We start from the raw sequence: 19,173 nt of genomic DNA on the forward strand, positions 1-19,173 counted from the left end.
TGGGGTTATGTCCTGGTGGTGATTGGAGGGGTGGGGTTCAAGGGCGGAGGAGCGGGAAGTGGAGGAGATGCGGTGGAGAGCATCGTCAACCTCGTCTGAAGGGAAATTGCGGTCTTTGAAGGAGGAGGCCATCTGGGTTGTTTGGTATTGGAATTGGTCCTCCTGGGAGCAGATGTGGCGGAGGTGAAGGAATTGGGAATATGGGATGGCGTTTTTACAGGGGGCAGGGTGGGAGGAGGTGTAATCTAGGCAGCTATGGGAGTCAGTTTATAATAAACGTTTTCCCTGAGGCGTCGGAGGCTGAGGGGTGACCTTATAGACGTTTACAAAAATATGAGGGACATGGATAGGATAAATAGACAGTCTTTTCCCTCGGGTGGAAAGTCCAGAACTAGAAGGCATTGGTTTAGGGTGAGGGGGGAAAGATATAAAAGGGACAACTTTCTCACGCAGAGGGTGGTACGTGTATGGAATGAGCTGCCAGAGGAAGTGGTGGAGGCTGGTACAATTGCAACATTTAAGAGGCATTTGGATGGGTACATGAATAGGAGGGGTTTAAGAGGGATATGGGCTGGGTGCTGGCAGGTAGGACTAGATCGGGTTGGGATGGCATGGATGAATTGGACCAAAGGGTCTGTTTCCATGCTGTACATCTCAATGACTTGATTAAACTGGTCTGTAATTGCTGGGATTTCTTCACAACCGTTTTTGAACAAAGCCGTAATGTTGGCAATTCTCCAGTCTTCTGGTACCTCCCTGAAATCCAGGGAAGACTGGAATATTATGGCTAATGCCTCTGTAATTTCTCCTGTCACTTCCAACAAACCCCTTGGATCCATTCACTCACTAACCTTAAGTGTCAATAATAAAAGACAGTATTCCATTTGACTTCTGAACCATCTTATCTACCTGCCCTTCTACCTTCAGGGATCTATGGATACGCACACCTAGGGCCTCCGGCCTTCAGTAACTTCTTGGGTACTGCCATCCATAGTGTAATCCCTTATCTTGTTAGCCTTCCCCAAGTGCATTACTTCACACTTTCTGATTAAATTCCATTTGCCACTGTTCTGCCCAGCTGACCAGTTGGTCAATATCCTCCAGTTAATGGGCACCCTCCTCATGATTTATTACCTAACCAATTTTTGTCATCTGTAAACATCTTAGTGACATTTACTACATTCAAGTCTAAATCATTAAAGTATGCCAAAAACTGCAAACACCCCAAATGAACCCTGTAGAATCCTACTGGAAACAGACGTCCAATCATCAAAAAATCCCTCCACTGCTTCTCTCTGCTTCCTGCCTCTCAGCCAAGTTTAGTTTTATTTAGTCACAGGAAATGGGTGCCATTGGATGGAGAATTTGGGATCCAAAATCCCACTGGCCCTAAGATCCCACGTGCTCTCACTTTCTTGATCAGTGCTACGAGAAATCCTAACAAAAATCTTGCTAAAGGCAAAGGAGACCACATCAAATACATTGCCCTCCTCAACACTCCTGGGTACCTCACATCAAAAAATTCTGATCAAATTTGCCTTCCCTCTAGGTTTGTTCAATATATATCAATTGCATGACACTATAATCTTGTGCTATCAATTCTGTGTCTTATGATTCTGCCTCGCTAGCTATCTGACAAAGGAGCAGCGGTCCGAAAGCTAGTACTTCCAAATAAACCGGTTGGACTATAACCTAGTGTTGTGTGATTTTTACTTTTGTCCTTTCCTGAAAAAAAAACTCATGCTGACTGTTCCTGATTAACCCATGTTCAAACAAGTGCAGATATACTGCACCCCACAGAATTCTTTCTGACAGCTTCCCAACCACTGGGATAACATTGACTGCCCTGCTATTTCCTGGTCGATCCTTGCTCCTTTTTAAAATAATGGAACAAAATTAGCATCCCTCCAATCCTCTGATCTGAAGTCACAGGGGATCTGAAAATTACTGCCAGGATCCTGGATCTCTCCTCTCCTGCCTCCCTCATTAACCTGAGATACATCTCCACAGGAAGGCTGATAAACTTGCTAGTACGTCGTCTATATGTTAACCTTTTAAAAGTATTTCAAGCATCCTCCACCTTGATGTCTAAGCTTGCATCACTCTTTTCCATTGTGAAGACCAACCAAATATTCATTAAGGACTATCCTCACTACTTTCTTGTCCACACACACATTACCTTTATGGTATAAATAGGCACTGCGCTTTCCTTAGCTATTGTCTTGCTCTCTATATATTTTTTAAAAACTCTTCCTTCATATTACTCACTAGTGTTTTCTCATGCACTTTTTCCAGTGCAAAATTCCCTTTATAAGTTCCCTTCGCACTTTTTATACCCCTGTAGAAACTCCGCAGTATTGAACCCTCAACATCTGCCATCAGCTACTCTCGTTTTCTTAATCCTAACCTTTATATCCATTAACATCCAGGGTTTTCTGGTGTTGGTCCCAGTCTTTGCCTTTATGGGGACATGTTTGCACTGTACCTTCGCAATCTCCTCCTTGAATGCCTCCCACTGCTCTGACACAACTTTATCCGGTCCTAGTTCAATTGGGCCAAACTGTATGTTATTTTAGTAAAATTAATGTTTTCTCAATCTAGAACTTTTATTCTTGACCCATCCTCATCCTTTTCCATAACTATCCTAAATATAACTGGGTTATTGTTACTATCTCCAAAATGCTCCCCAAATCTTGCATCTTCCACGAGCTCAGGTTCATTTCTGAATATTAGGTTCAAAACAGCCTTGCCCTTGTTGAGCTTTCTATGTACTGGCTATACATTCTGGGTGCAATTTAAGGTATCTCCTTCCTATCTTGCATACTAAAACTATCCCAGTTAATGTTTAGTTAATACCACCTATTATTGCTGTTTTGTTATCCTTACACTCCTCTGAAATTTGATTACATATTTGATCTTTTACCTCTCCCTGATTGAGGTACACACCCAATAGCTAGTTTGTCCCTTTTTATGTTTTTAACTTCTACTACTTTAGTTTGATAATTCTTCCAAGATAACACCACTCCTCACTGTTAAAATACTGAAAAAAATATAATTAAAAATAGTGAAGCTTGGGAATCGATGCCTGACAACTGAAGCATGATCAAAGAAGTACCCATTCTTGAAAAAAAACATAGAACCAATTTGCGTAATTACTGGTCAGTTAGCTTAACATCTGTAATTGATAAATTTAATTAGGGATGACATAACTATGCACTGAGACACAAAACTACCAAGGAGTTGTCAGTGCCAATCTTGAAAGGGCCATCATGTTCAACAAGTTTCTTGTTGAGAAGACATAGTCAAAGAGAGAAATGTACAAGAACCTTTGACAATGAAGGCATTTGGGAGATTATGAAACAAGTTACGTTTGTTTGGTTATTACACCAATTTCCTGAAGATGGGAGTTCAAATCCTATCATGTCAGCAGTCATTTTAAATGTATTTATGTGGAATAAAAATAAATTATTTATAATGGTGACCACAAACTACCAAAGAGCAGTAATAAATGTCCATTGTATTCACCAATGTCTTTTTTTTTTAAAATTGGTTTGCAGGGTAGGAAATCGATCATCCACACTCAGTTGCCCCAATATGTCACTCTTGACCAACAATTAATATGGCTAATTTTTAACACCCCCCTCAATAGCACAGCAAGCCGTTTGGCTGCATTCAAGGCAGCAGCTCACAACTACATTTTTAAGGGGAGTCAGTGATTGGCAATCAAGGCTGGTGTTACCAGAGACGTCCTCATTCTGCGAAATAACCAAAAGACTAAAGGCTATGGATTTAATGGAAGGTCAGTAAACTATTTAAAATTATTAGAAGGGAGATTGAGGAGACAGAACTTCCAAAATGGATAGAAATTGGTAGTAATGGCCATCAGATTCAGTTACATCGACCATATACAAAATTCATTTAGATACTGGCCTCAGGGAGTGGTGTTGAAATTTACATGTGATCCAAAATTGGAAGCATGGTTAATTCCAACACAACGACAAGGTTATTGAGGCTTTAGAATGTCTTCTGACTTTCAGGAATCTAAACATGAAGACTTTGTTATTTTTAGTACAACATTGCAAATTACAAATCAATATGATGGTGTTTAAAAACATGAAATAATCATTGCACAGGCACATGGAATCAGACTGTTTCAAGTAGTTGAGAGGTTGAGAAATAGACCCAAAATTAACTTTGTAACAGAAACCCCTTTAGGGAGACACATGAATCTTTGTAATTCACTTATAAGGTTAATGATCCAGACAGAAACAAAGTCAATGTTCAAATTCCAAGTTAAAAGGCAGATGAAGGAAAAAGGATATGAAAATAGAGTGCATGAATATAATCAGGTATTTGTTTGTATGAAGAGTTGGACCAAACTTCAGAAATGATGTGGAAAAGGAAATTCTGCCACACCACGTAACAATCTTAAGGACTTTGGCATAGAATTCTGAACTTTCAGAAAGTTAGTCTGAACAGCAACAGAGCAAAGGACAGTGAACCTGGGAGTGAACAACAGCAGGATAAATACCTGAGGATCTAGGCCGGGACTGTGTTCGGTCTGAGCAGCAATGGCAGCAACAGAGTGAAGGACAACGAACTGGGGGGTGAACAGTAGCAGCAGGATAAATACCTGTGGTGAGTGGGGTCTAGTCCAAGATCAGTCTGAGCAGTGACAGCAACAGCAGTAACAACAGCCGAGCAAAGGAGAACGAACCTGAGCATGAACAGCAACAGTGGGATAAATACCTTAAGAGTGGGGTCAGTCAGAGCGAATGTGAAGCTGAATCTCGGGACAGAACTCTGGTCGTGACATTGTGACTCAAAACATCACATCGGCTTGGCTTCTCAGGAACCAGGTTCGCAGACGGAATGTGTAGGTGTCGGTTTTGGATTGGGGTGGACAAAGTTAATGGTTGAAACCTGCATCCCTATTTGAAGTGATTAAGGACTTAACAGCAATCTAGGTTTATTCAATAGTATAACACCTTGATACTTTATAAATTCTATGTCCTATGATCCTGCTGCACCAGCTACCTGAAGAAGGAACACTGCTCTGAAAGCTAATACTTCCAAATAGATCTGTTTGACTATAACCTGGTGTTGTATGATTTTCAACTTTGCAGATTGAGTGAGTATCTCTCCTTCACTCTGTTACTGTCATTGTTGCTGCTCAGACTCTTCAGGTATTTATCTTCAGGCCCTTCCTGAAGAAGGGCCTGTGCCCGAAACGTCGAATCTCCTGTTCCCTGGATGCTGCCTGACCTGCTGTGCTGTTCCAGCAATAAAGTTTCAACTTTATCCTGCTGCTGTTCATCCCCAAGTTCACTGTCCTTCGCTCTGTTGCAGTTGCTGCTGCTCAGACTAACCTCCTGAAAAGTTCAGAATTCTATGCCAAAGTCCTTAAGATTGTTACATGGTGTGGCAGAATTTCCTTTTCCACATCATTTCTGATGTTTACTGAAAATTCAGTTCAAAAGAAATTTAACGTAGTATATAATGCATAGCAAGGCACTGTGTGTTAGAAATTCACCACGTATCGAGGGGTATGGAAAGTCTCTCCTGCATTCCCTAAAGGGTTCCAAGAAATGGGTTGCTTGGAGCAAGAGGATAACTTTGTAGCTGTAGTCTGCTAGGACTAGAGAACAGGAGTGAGAGACCTGATTTTGGTGACTGGTAGAAATAGGTGATGTAATCAGGTCCTGGATTACCCCATGGAATGCATCTCCTGCATTGTGGAAAATTCAGGAACTTTTCCAGTGACTATAGTGACTACATATGCAGGAAGTACATTCAGATGCAGCTCCTGATTTGCCACATGCAGTGCCTGTCGCTGTGGATGGGGTCACTATGGAGTATCCATGAAGCTTACAATGTTGTGGAGAGCACATTTAGTGCACTGGTCACACCATCAGTTAGGGTTACACAGATAGAGAAGGTTGGGTGACCACCAGGAAGATGAGTAAGGGTGGAAAGACAGTGCAGGAGACCCCTGTGGCCATTTCCTTCTCAAGGTATTTCATATTGGATATCGTTGGACACATGGCCTCTCAGGGGAAGCAGCAGCAGCCAGATCAGTGGCACTGCAATAAGCACTGCTGCATAGTAGAGAGGGTCAACATGTAGGCAAGCTGTTGAGAGGGGGAACTCAGGGGTACAGATTGGCTTTTCTGTGGCTGCAAACAACACTCCAGGATGGTGTGTTGCTTCCATGGTGCCAAGGATAAGGATGTCTCTGAACAGGCACAGGATATTCTGAAACAGGAGGATGAGCAGCCAGAAGTATGGTCCTTATTGGTACCAACGACATAGGCAGAAAGAAAGAGGAGATCCTGTAATGGGAGCTCATACAGTTAGGTACAAAGTTGAAAAGCAGCACCTCTAGCATTTTAGTCTTGGGATTATTTCCTAGATCACCTGTCTGTGAGGCCAGGAATAGGAAGATAGTACAGTTCAGTATGTGACTAAAGAATGACTGAGGAGGAGTCTGAGACTAAGGCCAGTAAGGCTAAAAAGGAAGAACAGATGGGAGAGGTTACTTAACACAGTGGGACTGGCGGTCAGAAGCGTATTTGATTTGATATGAATAGTATGGCAGGTAAGGCAGATGAACTTGGATTAATACAAATAACAATAATGCTGTAGCTATTAGAGAGAGAGGGACAATACTGGCAGCTTAACATTATAAGGTTTAGGTGCTGCAGGCATGATAGAGAGGCATGTAAAAGAGGTAGGGAATTTACGTTACTGATTAACGAGAAAATCAAGCTGTACGGAGGGGAAATCTTGGAGGGCTCATCCAGCAAGGCTATATGTGTGGAGCTCAGAAACAGCAAGAATACAATCACTTTATTGGGCACTATAGGCCTCCTAACAGCCAGCAGGTGATTGAGGAATAGAGTGGACACATTATGGAAAGATGTAAAATCACTCACCATTTTAACTTCTCTATATTGGCCGGAACTTGCTTAGTGCCAGGGGCTTAGACAGAGGGAATTTGTTGGGTGTGTCCAGGATGGTTTTTTGAAACAATATGTAAAACGTCCAACTAGATAAGGGGCCATACTAGACTGGGAACTGGCAAATGAGCCCACCCAGGTGATCAAAGTTTCAGTGGGGGTGCATTTCAGGACCAGTGACCATAATTCCATAAGTTACTTATATATAAGGAGAAGAGTGGTTTGAGTGAAAGTACTAAATTGGGTGAAAGTTAGCTATGACAATATTAGACAGAAACTGGGAGTAGACTGCTGCAGCTGTTTGAGAGTAAATCCACATCTGACACATGGATGAAAGATAAGGATGGCAAGATTCAGAAACCTTGGATGACAAGAGAAGTTAAGAGCTTAGTCAAAAAGAAAAAGGAAACATACAGAAGATTTAGGAAACTGAAGACAGAGCCCTCGAAGAATACAAAGATAGCAAGAAAGAACTCAAATGAGGAATTAGGAAGACTAAAAAGGGCCAAGTATCATCTTTGGTAGACAGAATTAAGGAAAATCCCAAAGCATTTTATACGTATATAAGAGCAAGAGTGTAGCAAGGGAAAGGGAGAACCACGAATAATTCATGAGAGAGAAGGACACAGTGAATAGTGAGTCTCAAGGGGGTTATATTGATATTCTTGGACATATAAACATAAAAAAGGTGATAGTGTTGGGAGATTAAACATCATTAAGGTCGACAAGTCCCCAGGATCCAATGGGATCTATTCCAAAATACTGGAGGCGGCAAGTGAGGAAATGGCTGGGGTCTTATGTGAAAGCTTTGTGTCCTCTTTAGTTACAAGAGGGGTCCAATGGACTGGAGAACAGCTAACATCATTCCTGTAAAAAAAAAAAGGGAAACTGGGATACTCCGGGAGATTACAGGCCAGTGACTCTTAAGTCAGAAGTAGTAACATTATTTGAGCAGATTCTTAGAGGTAGAATTTTCTGACATTTGGGAAAATATGAACATATTAGCAAGAGGCAGCATAGCTTTGTGTGGGATAGTTTGTCTCTCACAAACAGGATTGAGTTTTTTCAGGAAGTAATAAAGATGAGGACAGGACAGTAGATGTTGTCTATATGGACTTTATTAAGGTCTTTGACAAGGTTTCTTGTGGCAGGCTGATACAGAAAATGAAATCATTTGTATCCGTGGCAAGCTAGTAAGATGGGTACAGGCTTCTGACTAACTATGACTTAGTTTTGAAGTCAGAGTAGCAGTGGAAGGGCATTTTTCTGACTGGAGATCTGTGACCAGTGGTGTTCCATAGGGACACCTGTTGGAACCCTTTGGAAGAGAACGTGGGTGGCGTGATTAAGTTTGCTGATGACAAAAATTGAGAAAGGTGCGGATATTGAGGAGAATTGCCAGAGGATACAGTAGGATATAGATTGGTTGGAAATTTGAGCAGAGAAATAGCAGATGGAGTTTAGCCTGGACAGATGCGAGGTGATGCATTTTGCAAGTTCTAATGCAGCAGGGAAATTTGCAGTAAATGGCGGAACTGTTAGTACATCTTAGTACTTCAACATACAGATAGAGTTATGTGTACAGGTCCACAGTTTTCTGGAAGTAGTAACACAAGTCGATAAGGTGGTCAAGAAGGCATACATCATGCTTGCTTTCATCAATTGGGACAGATTATAAAAATTGAGGTCATATTACAGCTGCATAGAACTTTAGTAAGGCCACATTTGGAATATAGTGTACCGTTCTGGTCACCACACTACCAGAAGAATGTGGAGGCTTTGGAGAGGGTACCAAATCAATTTACCAGGACGTTTTGGAGGATATCAGATATGAGGTGAGACTGGACAAAGTTGGTTTGCTTTCACTTGAACATTGAAGGATGAGGGGCGACCTTATACAAGTTCACAAAATGATGAGATAGAATGGATAGTCAGAAACATTCCCTCCCCACCCCCCCCCACCCCCAAGAGTAGAAATATCAATTATCAGGAGACATAAGTTTAAGGTAAAATGGGGGAGGTAAAAGAGATGGGAGAGGCATGCTTTTTTTTGGAACAGAGAGGGTGGTTAATGCCTGGAATACAGTCCGAGAGGAGCTGGTGGAGGTGGATGCAATAGCAACTTTGAAGAGGCATCCTGAGAGATATGTAAAAAGGTAGGGAATGGAGGGATATGGACTGTGTAGAGGCAAAACATCTTTTTCAGTTCAGAAAGGGATTGTGTGTTGATGAAGGTAGGCCAAAGGGCCTGTTCCTGTGCTGTACTGTTCTTTGCTCTGAGTAATAGGCAAGTGTATAACAAAAGCTAATCACACTTAAGATATCAAAAGAAACAAAAATGTGCTTAGGGACAGCAACATGAGAGAATGTGGTCAATGCCCACAGTCCATGTTTTCAGTGAGTTCGTTTTTAAACATACACGCAAGGGAATTAATCCAAGATTTAAGGATAAATATCTCTGAGAGGATGTATAAAGCCACCAGAAAATGGAATTTTCTCAAAACATTACTCTCAAAATATCCAGCTTAGGAGAAAGGAAATAAACAGTGTTCGGTAACAGTCCAATGTATCAAAGTGTATTTTCTGGGGCTGAGAAAGAACTCTCTGCTCCTCTTCGATAATGAATCAAAGCAAAGCAGACTTATTTAATGAAAAGGACAGCGCATCGGACAACGTAGCGCTCCTGAGTAGTTTTAGCACTGAATTAGTTCAATTGTGAATTAGATTTTGAATTTTCTGACTTAAAAGCTCGAAGTGCTGAGACAAGATGACAGTGGGTAATCCACATTGCAGGCCCCACTGCCAAGTAATAGAAAATGAATAGAGGCTGGTTTTTGTTAGTGCATTTGCAAGTGTGCAATTGGAGGAAGATAAGATTCTCACATGACCATAATAGACCCCTGGAGGACACACTTGTTCAGGGATTTCTTCCCAGTGGGATGAATTGCATATCCAAAATTCTGCTGGAGATAAACGAATGAGAAAAGTGGCTTTCTTAAATGCAAGACTATTTTACTGCTGTGTTAGATCAATGACTTCATTCAAAAGCAAGCTAACAGCAGGAAGTGCTGTCAATTCAGCTGCTGATTTGAAAAACAATTCAAAGTGCTCGCATTCAATTTTTTCCTTTGCCATTACACAGTACTTTGATCAATCAACTGTGAAAAAATGTTTCGGAAGCAATCAAAAAACTTTAAAAGCATAATGTTTTAAATCTTTTATGTATTCTAAAAGAATACATGAATATATTCTAGATTGCTATCCAGGATAATCTGCTCACTTGAACCTCTTTTATTATCCATATTTAAAGTTTAAGATACTGCTCATTCATAACTCTGGCAAACGTTCTTTTTTTCCCCCAAAGTCTCATGACATTAACACTTAATTTTCTTGAAAGATCCAGAAGTTTCTCTAACCTGTACGCAGAAAGGATGTTCAAAGGTGGGGGTTTCTCACACATGCTGTACGTTTCCAGCAATGGAATGGGCAATGATTTGCGATCGAACAGTTGCTGATCTTGAACAGTGGAGCTTCGAAAGGCTTTCCTCATAGTAATATCTTGAAGAGAAACTAAAAAGAAAATTAACAAATGTGCAGATCTCTTTAAAACTTCTGCGTGAGAGCCTTCTATGTATATTTAATTAATTGCATTTTATGTTCCCAACATTTCACTTTGTATATTGACATCAACCCCACACTGCTCATGACATTCTCTTAATCATTAAAGCAGTTCCAGAATCAGCATGCAGTATTGCAAAATATTTGTTAAAAGGTTATAACATTAGCAGAATAATTTGACAACCTATATGTCAATGTGTTCTGAAATAATAACCAACTTATAATTATCAAAGTAAACAACATGTAGCATAAACAGATCAAATAAAAAAATGGAATATATTCCCAACTCCTGGTGTTGACTCATAATATCCAATGTCATGTTGGACACTCAGTCTTTATGGATTGCTTACTCAGATTGTAGTTTCTCAAAGCAAATCTTACACAGCTTCCAGATGTTCAGAGGAACATTCTGCAGAGCTTGAATGCATACATTTCAATATGATTTATAGAAATGCACTCCTGATGCCCAACAGAAATAGAAACGGGTGTAGGCCATTCAGCCCCTTGAGCCTGCTCTGATGTTGATTACCATGTTGATACCCTTATTGCTTCCAAAATTATGGGGAACACTGGTCAATAATAACATACCTATTTTTGCCCAATATCTCTTAAAAGTATAAATCTCAGATTTGAAATTAACAATGAACCAGTAGCAAAATAACTTGAAAAATACTATATCTGGCTTAGAAGTATTTCCTTACTTTACATTTGAAAGGACTGATGATAATGTATAGACACAGTAATTGACACTGACTCCCCACCTTGTAGAAATAGATTCTATTTGTCTGTTTTGTTCCCTATAATTACATTATATCTCAATCGAATAATTCCTTAACTTCCTAAATTCTAGAAAGCATACTCTTGGTTTGTGTAATCTTGACTTTTAATTTAAACCCAAGCAACAAGAATCTGGTCTAAGAGGAAATAAAGGATTGAACTCTCACTTTCAGAGTAATGCAACAAATCCCACAAAACAAATAGATTTTATTTTGGGAAATATTCTGGCTGGTTTAAGAATTGAAGTCCCTCACAGAGACTGTTAGCAACCAGTGGAAGTTAAAGAATCAGATGCCACATCAGGAACATCATGGACTGTTTTTTGACTATGTTGCGATTGGATCTCAGGCTCACAGACTCTTCCTCTTCTTGTCTAATTCTATGAAAAAGGGATTTGATGTGGAAACTCACTTATCTGACTCTATTGTCCAAAACTCAAGCATAAAGGAGGAAAGAAAACAAAATAAGGCAAATATTTTAGCTCATCTAACAGAAATTCAACAGATGGATTCTGAACTAAGAAACTTATATTAATCAGCCTGCTTGTAAATTAAATCAAAACCAATATCTGCATGTTATTATTATTTTAGACAAAGCATTAATGAGAAAGTTGAGACCACCTCAAATACCAGCCAATGAGGAATGGGCAGTAGTGGTTGTTTGATCTGAGTATCTTAATAGAATTCTACAAGTGGCTCACAAAATTCCACCGGCAAGTCACTTAGGTACAAGGACAATGCAGGCTGAAGTGCTGAAACATTTTTATTGACTAGAATTGTTTAAAGATATGGTTAAATTTCGCCAGAGGAGCAAAAACAGATCAGGTAGTGAGGAATCCCATCAATTTAACCTGCACCTTTAATTCTGATTAGCGTTGAGAAACATTCAGCAGAGTCTTAGTAGATTGTACAGGACCCTGAATTAATACTGTATGTGATAATCAGTACCTATTAACATTAATAAATAATATTTCAAACAGATTTGCTGAAACAGTATCCTTAGAGATAGTTACAGCAAATGTGGCAGTGAAAAGTTAAATCATTTTTTAGAATAAGATACATCGTTACTCGAAGAAATAAAATTTTAACCTTGATCTGTTTCTACGTCACATATGTTCAAAGAAATAATGAGTAGCTATGGAATAAAACAATGTGTTCATCTTATTACTCAATCTCAAGCAACATTGGAACGATGCCATCAAATTTTCAAGACTTTGTTTAGAGTTTAAGAATGCCCCATTTCCAGAGGCAGAGAGTGGGAAAGACAGATAACAAAGATATCCCACAAAAGGGTGGCATGGTGGCTCAGTGGTTAGCACTGCTGCCTCACAGCACCAGGGACCTGGGTTCGATTCCAGCCTTGGGTCACTGTCTGTGTGGAGATTAGATTAGATTCCCTACAGTGTCGGAACAGGCCCTTCGGCCCAACCAGTCCACACCGATCCTCGGTGTTTGCACGTTCTCCCTGTGTCTGCGTGGATTTCCTCCGGGTGCTCTGGTTTCCTCCAAAAATCCAAAGATGTGCACATGAGGTGAATTGGCCATGCTAAATTGTCCGTAGAGTTAGATGCATTAGTCAGGGGTAAATATAGGGTAGGGGTGGGTTACTCTTCGAAGGGTCGGTATGGACATGTGGGCCAAAGGGCTATAGTGAATCTATAGGGAATCTAACCTAATCTAATCTAATTAAATAGATGCAGTATAGTCAAATATGAGGTCATCCAATTAGATGTTAAAAAGAATTAAACTTTATTATTAGTGAAAAGCTAGAAGAGAGACTTGGCTTTCAGGTAGATATAATGATGAACAGATACAGGAAACACTACGATACTATAATTCAAAAAGGGTAATTGAATGATGTCTTTAGTCTAGCAAACTTTGAAGTATACAAGTAATGTTTCAGCCAAAGCCTTGTTCAGACCACAGCTGATTTACTGTTAATAGTTCATGGCCTCCTTCACCGCCGCTCCCTCACCACCAGACGCCTGGAGGAAGAACACCTCATCTTCTGCCTCGGAACACTTCAACCCCAGGGCAACAATGTGGGCTTCAACAATTTCCTCATTTCCCCTTCCCCCACCTCACCCTAGTTCTAAACTTCCAGCTCAGCACTGTCCCCATGACTTGTCTGGACTTGTCCTACCTGCCTATCTCCTTTTCCACTCCACCCTCTCCTCCCTGACCAATCACCTTCATCCCCTCCCCCACTCACCCATTGTACTCTATGCTACTTTCTCCCCACCCCCACCCTCCTCTAGCTTATCTCTCCACGCTCCAGGCTCACTGCCTTTATTCCTGATGAAGGGCTTTTGCCCGAAATGTCAATTTCAAAGCTCCTTGGATGCTGCCTGAACTGCTGTGCTCTTCAGCACCACTAATCCAGAATCTGGTTTTCAGCATCTGCAGTCATTGTTTTTACCTCATTAATGGAAGGACCACTCACAACATGAAGGGGGCAGGGGTGGTGTAGCACTTGTGAATGGCTCCTTCAATAGCCAGCAGAGACAGAGACAATCAGCAAAGTGGCCCAGATCTATGCTATAATCATTCTAAAAATCTGTAAAGGTCAGAGAACATACTGAGGATATTTACTGAAGTTAGTTGTTCCGGGAATGAGGGATTTTAGGTTGTTCCACTTTGTGCAAATGTGATTGAAAGGTAATGACTGGAACACACTGCCCACATGGTGGTGGAAGTAGAGATAACAAGATATTTCAAAACAAAATTGGATGGGCATTTGAGAGAAATAAATTTACAAGGCTCCAGGGAAGTTGAGCAGTTAAACAGCAAATTACCAAATTACTACATCTCATCAATAAGAGGGCCAGATCAACTTCAAGAAGATTCTATGGATCTTTTTAATTAAGATGCCAGTGCTTTGATGTTTCAGTAATATTAAGTAACACCAAGTCCCAAAAAAGCATTTGCAAATGATCTACTATTTCTGTAGAAACAGAAACAATTTCAGCTAGAAGACCGATTCAAGCAAATTGACTCTTGGTATTTTTCTGGGTAACTTTGAAGTACAGTTTGAGACAAAAAAAACCCACAGATACTAGAATCCAAAGCAAACTAACAGGAGGCTGGAAGAACACAGCAAGCCAGGCAGCATCAGGAGATACAGAAGTCAACCTTTCAGGTATAACCCTTCTTCAGGATTGGCGGTGGGGAGCTTCAGATAAAGGGAGGGTAAGGGATTGTGGTGGGGAGGTCTCCGGCGCTGTGAGGCAGCAGTGCTAACCACTGTGCCACCGTGCCGCCCTGTGCCACCGTGCCGCCCCATTGTGGTGGGGAGAGCAGCAGAATGGTGAGGTAGTGATAGGTGAACAGAGGTCCCCTTCCAACATGTCCATCCTCAAGCTCCTCCACTGCCGTAGTGAATTAGACTTCAAATTGGAGGAACACTACCTCATCTTCTGCCTGGGCAGCGTACAGCCCAGAGAACCTAACATTAAGTTCTCAAATTTTATATAATCTTCCCACCCATTCCCCGGTTCTCTTTCCAGCCCCACCTCCTCCCTTCCATTCCACCTACCAACCTTTCCTTCCAGCTACCAACTGGATTCATCCGTCCCAACAACCAACCAGGACGTACCCATTACATGTGTTCACCTATCACTACCTCGCCATTCTGCTACTCTCCCTATCCAACACCACCTCCTCCACTTTTACCTGTAGCTCCCTCTTGCCCCACCTCCAGTCCTGAAGAAGGTTGACTTCTCCATCCCCTTATGCTGACTGGCTTGCTGTGTTCTTCCAGCTCCTGATTTGTCAACTTTGACGTACTCAGCCATATTGTTGAACTATATTTGAATGCCTGAGGACTTTTGGTTGGTGTTGAGTGGAAACATCAACATATCATTAAATATACATCAAATAAATATATTAGTAGATAAAAAAGGAAGAATTTGCATCTGCTAGAACCATCTCAATAATTGAAGGATTTGCAACCACAAGTATGAGTCATTCTGTGCAACATATCAGGTTAGAGAAAGACCAGAGATTTGATCTGTCCAAATGACAGAACACTACACCATCAATGAGTAACAGGATTAATCCAAGACGTTCATTGTGGTGACAGAAGTTTTTGTATGTTGAAGAGTTGGTTTTTAGAAAACACACTGCACCACATTGTGATGATGACTGAATAAGCTATTGACATCATTAATTTCACATGATACATCTGGCTTTTAAAAAGTTAGCCTATATAGTATTAAGCAACTTGGTTAGTAGGTTCTATGATCTTCACAATGAAAGTAGTCATATTAGGGTCACACAAACTTCAAAAATCATATATATTTCAAGTTTTGCAAGTGCGATTTGGATTTTGAGGAACAAATGGCAGACAAACTTAATTTGGCTTCGATGTGACTGCAGTACATGCAGAATAGTAACTTAACCCTTACAGTGTACACTGTCACATAGTACTGCTCCGAATGGTTTTCGAATTCATCTCACATCTGATGACTGGCCAGCTGAACTCTGCACCAAAAATTATTACTGGCACATTTTTAGTGCCACCAGTACCCTAGCTGGTTGTGCTTACAAAGATTGCACCTCTACACCTATGCTGGGAATATTATTGATCCAGAATACAACCACAATATTAGTTAAGCTATGCTGAACCATACCAACTTGAGATAGGTTGATACTAGGTCAGTCAAATCTAGACAATCATTTTGGACAGTTACCAAAAGCCTCTATGTACTCCCTCAGCTTTGATGACCAATTGCTTGGAAGAACTGTGACAGACAAAGTAGATTTCTTGTAGAATATAGCAAGTGCAATAATCAAACTTTGCTTGAAAAAAAAAAATGAACCCATCAAATGCTTCAGCAGCAATCATGCCAGACACTACCAATTTCTCTATAGATGAATATAGACCTCATCAGACCTTGGAATTTATCAAATGCTATCTTGAGAGGATATCAACACTGTTAAACCTGGAGTGCTGTATATCTGCCTTGGATGTCGATATTTACTTTGCGTTTAGCTACTACCAAGAAGAATAGCAATTTCAGGAAAGACTCAAAGACAATTTATGATAGGCAGCAACTTTTATCAGTGGCTTACACATGCAGTTCATTAACAATAAAGCAGGTTTTATCAAGTCTTCAATATTTTAAAATAAAACTTACGCTCCTCCTCTTTTGGATCCAATTGTGTCACACTAACAGAAAGACGGTCAACACGTTCCTGGAGAGAGTTAACCCTGAAGGAGAAACTATGAGCTTCATTGAACAGCTCCCCAAATATATCTTCTGCATATTTACCTAAAGAACAATTCAAAAACAAAAAGAATTATATCAGATTCAAGTTTGGAAAAGAACACCAAGGTTGCATCAATGATAAAGCCACAAAAAAATTGAGCTTAGACAATTGCACAAGTCCAAAGAAATGCTATGTGAGATCATTAAAATGACTTAAGAAATTAGTCAATAAAAAAAATTATTACTGTCAGAATCCATAAAGTTTTAAAGTATATTCATCTATCTACTTGGTTTAGTTTCCACCCATTTCTTCCCCATACCCTTCCAAAGTTTTTTAAAAAAAACTATTTATCCATTTCACCTTGAAAAGTTATGAATTCTACCTCAGGTCTTGTTTCTGGTGGAATATTACAACAACTCAAGAAAATTTCTCCTTGCTTTTTTAAGATAATGAACTTGAATTTATGTCCTCTAATTACCAACTTGCCAACCAATGGCAGATTTTTATCCAGTTACCTCATCAAAACATCTCAATTTGTAACACTGAGTTTTCTGACACCTTTCTCTCTTCCAATGGAAATAGCTAATTTAAATGCGTTTCTTCCAACAAATTCACCTTATTTTAGCAAATCTCTTTAGCATTCTCTTCATGGTCTAACTTTGCTAAACTAAAGCTTCTAATGTAAACACATTATTCTAATGGTGGGCTTAGTAAATCATTTAAATTGTAAAACATCACTTTCTTGAACTATGCACCTTAGATCCAACAATTCTTTCTGTAAAACTTCATGAATTTTCCTACCACATTTAAAGTTAGTTTTGAATCTCCAAGTTGATTAGCTCTTTTATTCTCATTAAAGTTTTACGATTAGGAATGTGTATCTTATGCTTCAATTAAAAATGATCATGCATCCACTTAAATTTCTTCCACCTGTGAAATCCACCAACCTACGTTTCCTCCCACAGTCCAAAGATGTGCAGGCCAGGTGAATTGGCCATGCTAAATTGCCGATAGTGCTAGATGCGTTAGTCAGAGGGGAATGGGTCTGGGTGGGCTACTCTTCTGAGGGATGGTGTGGACTTGTTGGGCCGAAAGGCCTGTTTCCACACTGTCGGGAATCTAATCTATTCACAATTCTGAATGTTCTACTTTTTAGCCAACTTTGTAACACTGTTCAATAGTACTTTCATAAGGAACTCTCTAAATTTTAATGCATCAGTTCTGAAGCAACTATCTTTAAAAGCTCAAAAGGTACCTTTTCAATTTGTCTGCAGCATAATGAACCATTATTGAATGTAACTTTATATTTATCTTCATGATTCACTGTATTCAATTAAACACGAGGTGTTGCAAAGTAACAGATTTTATATATGGTTGCTTTATTCCAGTAAAATCCTAGCTGTACCAAATAAGTACAGCTGTTCTTCATTGTGACACAAAGTGAGATATGTTGAGGGAAGCAGGGAGGCAGTGGGGAAATAAACAAATTTCAATAAGCCATTTTAGTTCACAAGAGAGGAAATAAGTGAATGGAAATCCAAGACAGATGAATAACTGCCCAAGTATGAAGTGCAGGAGGTTTTAACCCAGTGCCAATCAGCATATTTTAAAAATCTCAAATGCATTCCAGTGAGTATCCATCATGTTAAAGCTGCACCCTCAGGAGAATGCAGACAGAATCAAGCGATTTAACTTGTCCTGGCTATTTCAATGGACTGCCTGTTTCGAGGCCAGGTCTAAGGTTTCCATTAGCTTGCCGCTGGACAGTCAACCAAGGGCACCAATGGTGGCCAAACTGTACCAGGTCTCTATAAGAGTTACATTGAACTTAAAGAATAAAAATTCAAATTGACGAGTATGCAAATCAGAAGGAAAGTAGGCTTTTCAGCCTCGCGAGCTACTGTGCCATTCAAAAAGCTGGCTGATCGGATCAGAACCTCAAAAACAACTTTTCCGCCTACCTCTGATAACCTATCAACTCCAATCTCGCTGTCTAAAACATTCAATGACTCTGCTTCCACCACTTCCTCAAAAACAGAATTCCAAATACTCTCAAACGTTCAAACAAAAATTGCCTAATCCATTTTAAATAGGCAACCTCCAATTTTCAAAAAATAACTCCTTAGTTTCAGATTCTCTCATATGATTCTCTCCATATCTGCCCTGTCAAGATACTCAGAAGTTAAGTACTGTAATCAAGTCATCAAAATAACAGAAGATACCAGCCTCAGCTGTCTAGTCATAGTCATAGAGATGCACAGCATGGAAACAGACGCTTCAGTCCAACCCCTCCATGCCGACCAGATATCCCAACTCAGTCTAGTCCCACCTGCCAGCACCAGGCCCATATTCCTCCAAACCCTTCCTATTCATATACCCATCCAAATGCCTCTTAAATGTTGCAATTGTATCAGCCTCCACCACTTCCTCTGGCAGCTCATTCCATACACGTACCACCCTCTGCGTGAAAACGTTGCCCCTTAGGTCTCTTTTATATCTTTCCCCTCTCACCCTAAACCTATGCCCTCTAGTTCTGGACTCCCTGACCCCAGGGAAAAGACTTTGTCTATTTATCCTATCCATGCCCCTCATAATTTTGTAAACCTCTA

At 40.2% G+C, this 19,173-nt stretch overlaps 1 protein-coding gene across 6 annotated transcripts in view; it reads right to left on the reverse strand.

The window, feature by feature from the left end:
- The window catches only part of wasf1 (WASP family member 1), a 110,560-nt gene that overhangs the window by 35,643 nt on the left and 55,744 nt on the right, over positions 1 to 19,173 (reverse strand). For all 6 annotated transcript variants that reach the window (XM_043687125.1, XM_043687126.1, XM_043687122.1 and 3 more), the window contains 2 exons: positions 16,492 to 16,626; positions 10,376 to 10,529 (listed from right to left, as the gene is read on the reverse strand). In XM_043687125.1, coding sequence (XP_043543060.1) covers positions 10,376 to 10,529; positions 16,492 to 16,626 — 289 coding nt within the window. The remainder of the gene's footprint in view (positions 1 to 10,375; positions 10,530 to 16,491; positions 16,627 to 19,173) is intronic.

This window comes from Chiloscyllium plagiosum, chromosome 3 (assembly GCF_004010195.1).
Source record: "Chiloscyllium plagiosum isolate BGI_BamShark_2017 chromosome 3, ASM401019v2, whole genome shotgun sequence".
Classification (NCBI taxonomy): Eukaryota; Metazoa; Chordata; class Chondrichthyes; order Orectolobiformes; family Hemiscylliidae; genus Chiloscyllium; species Chiloscyllium plagiosum.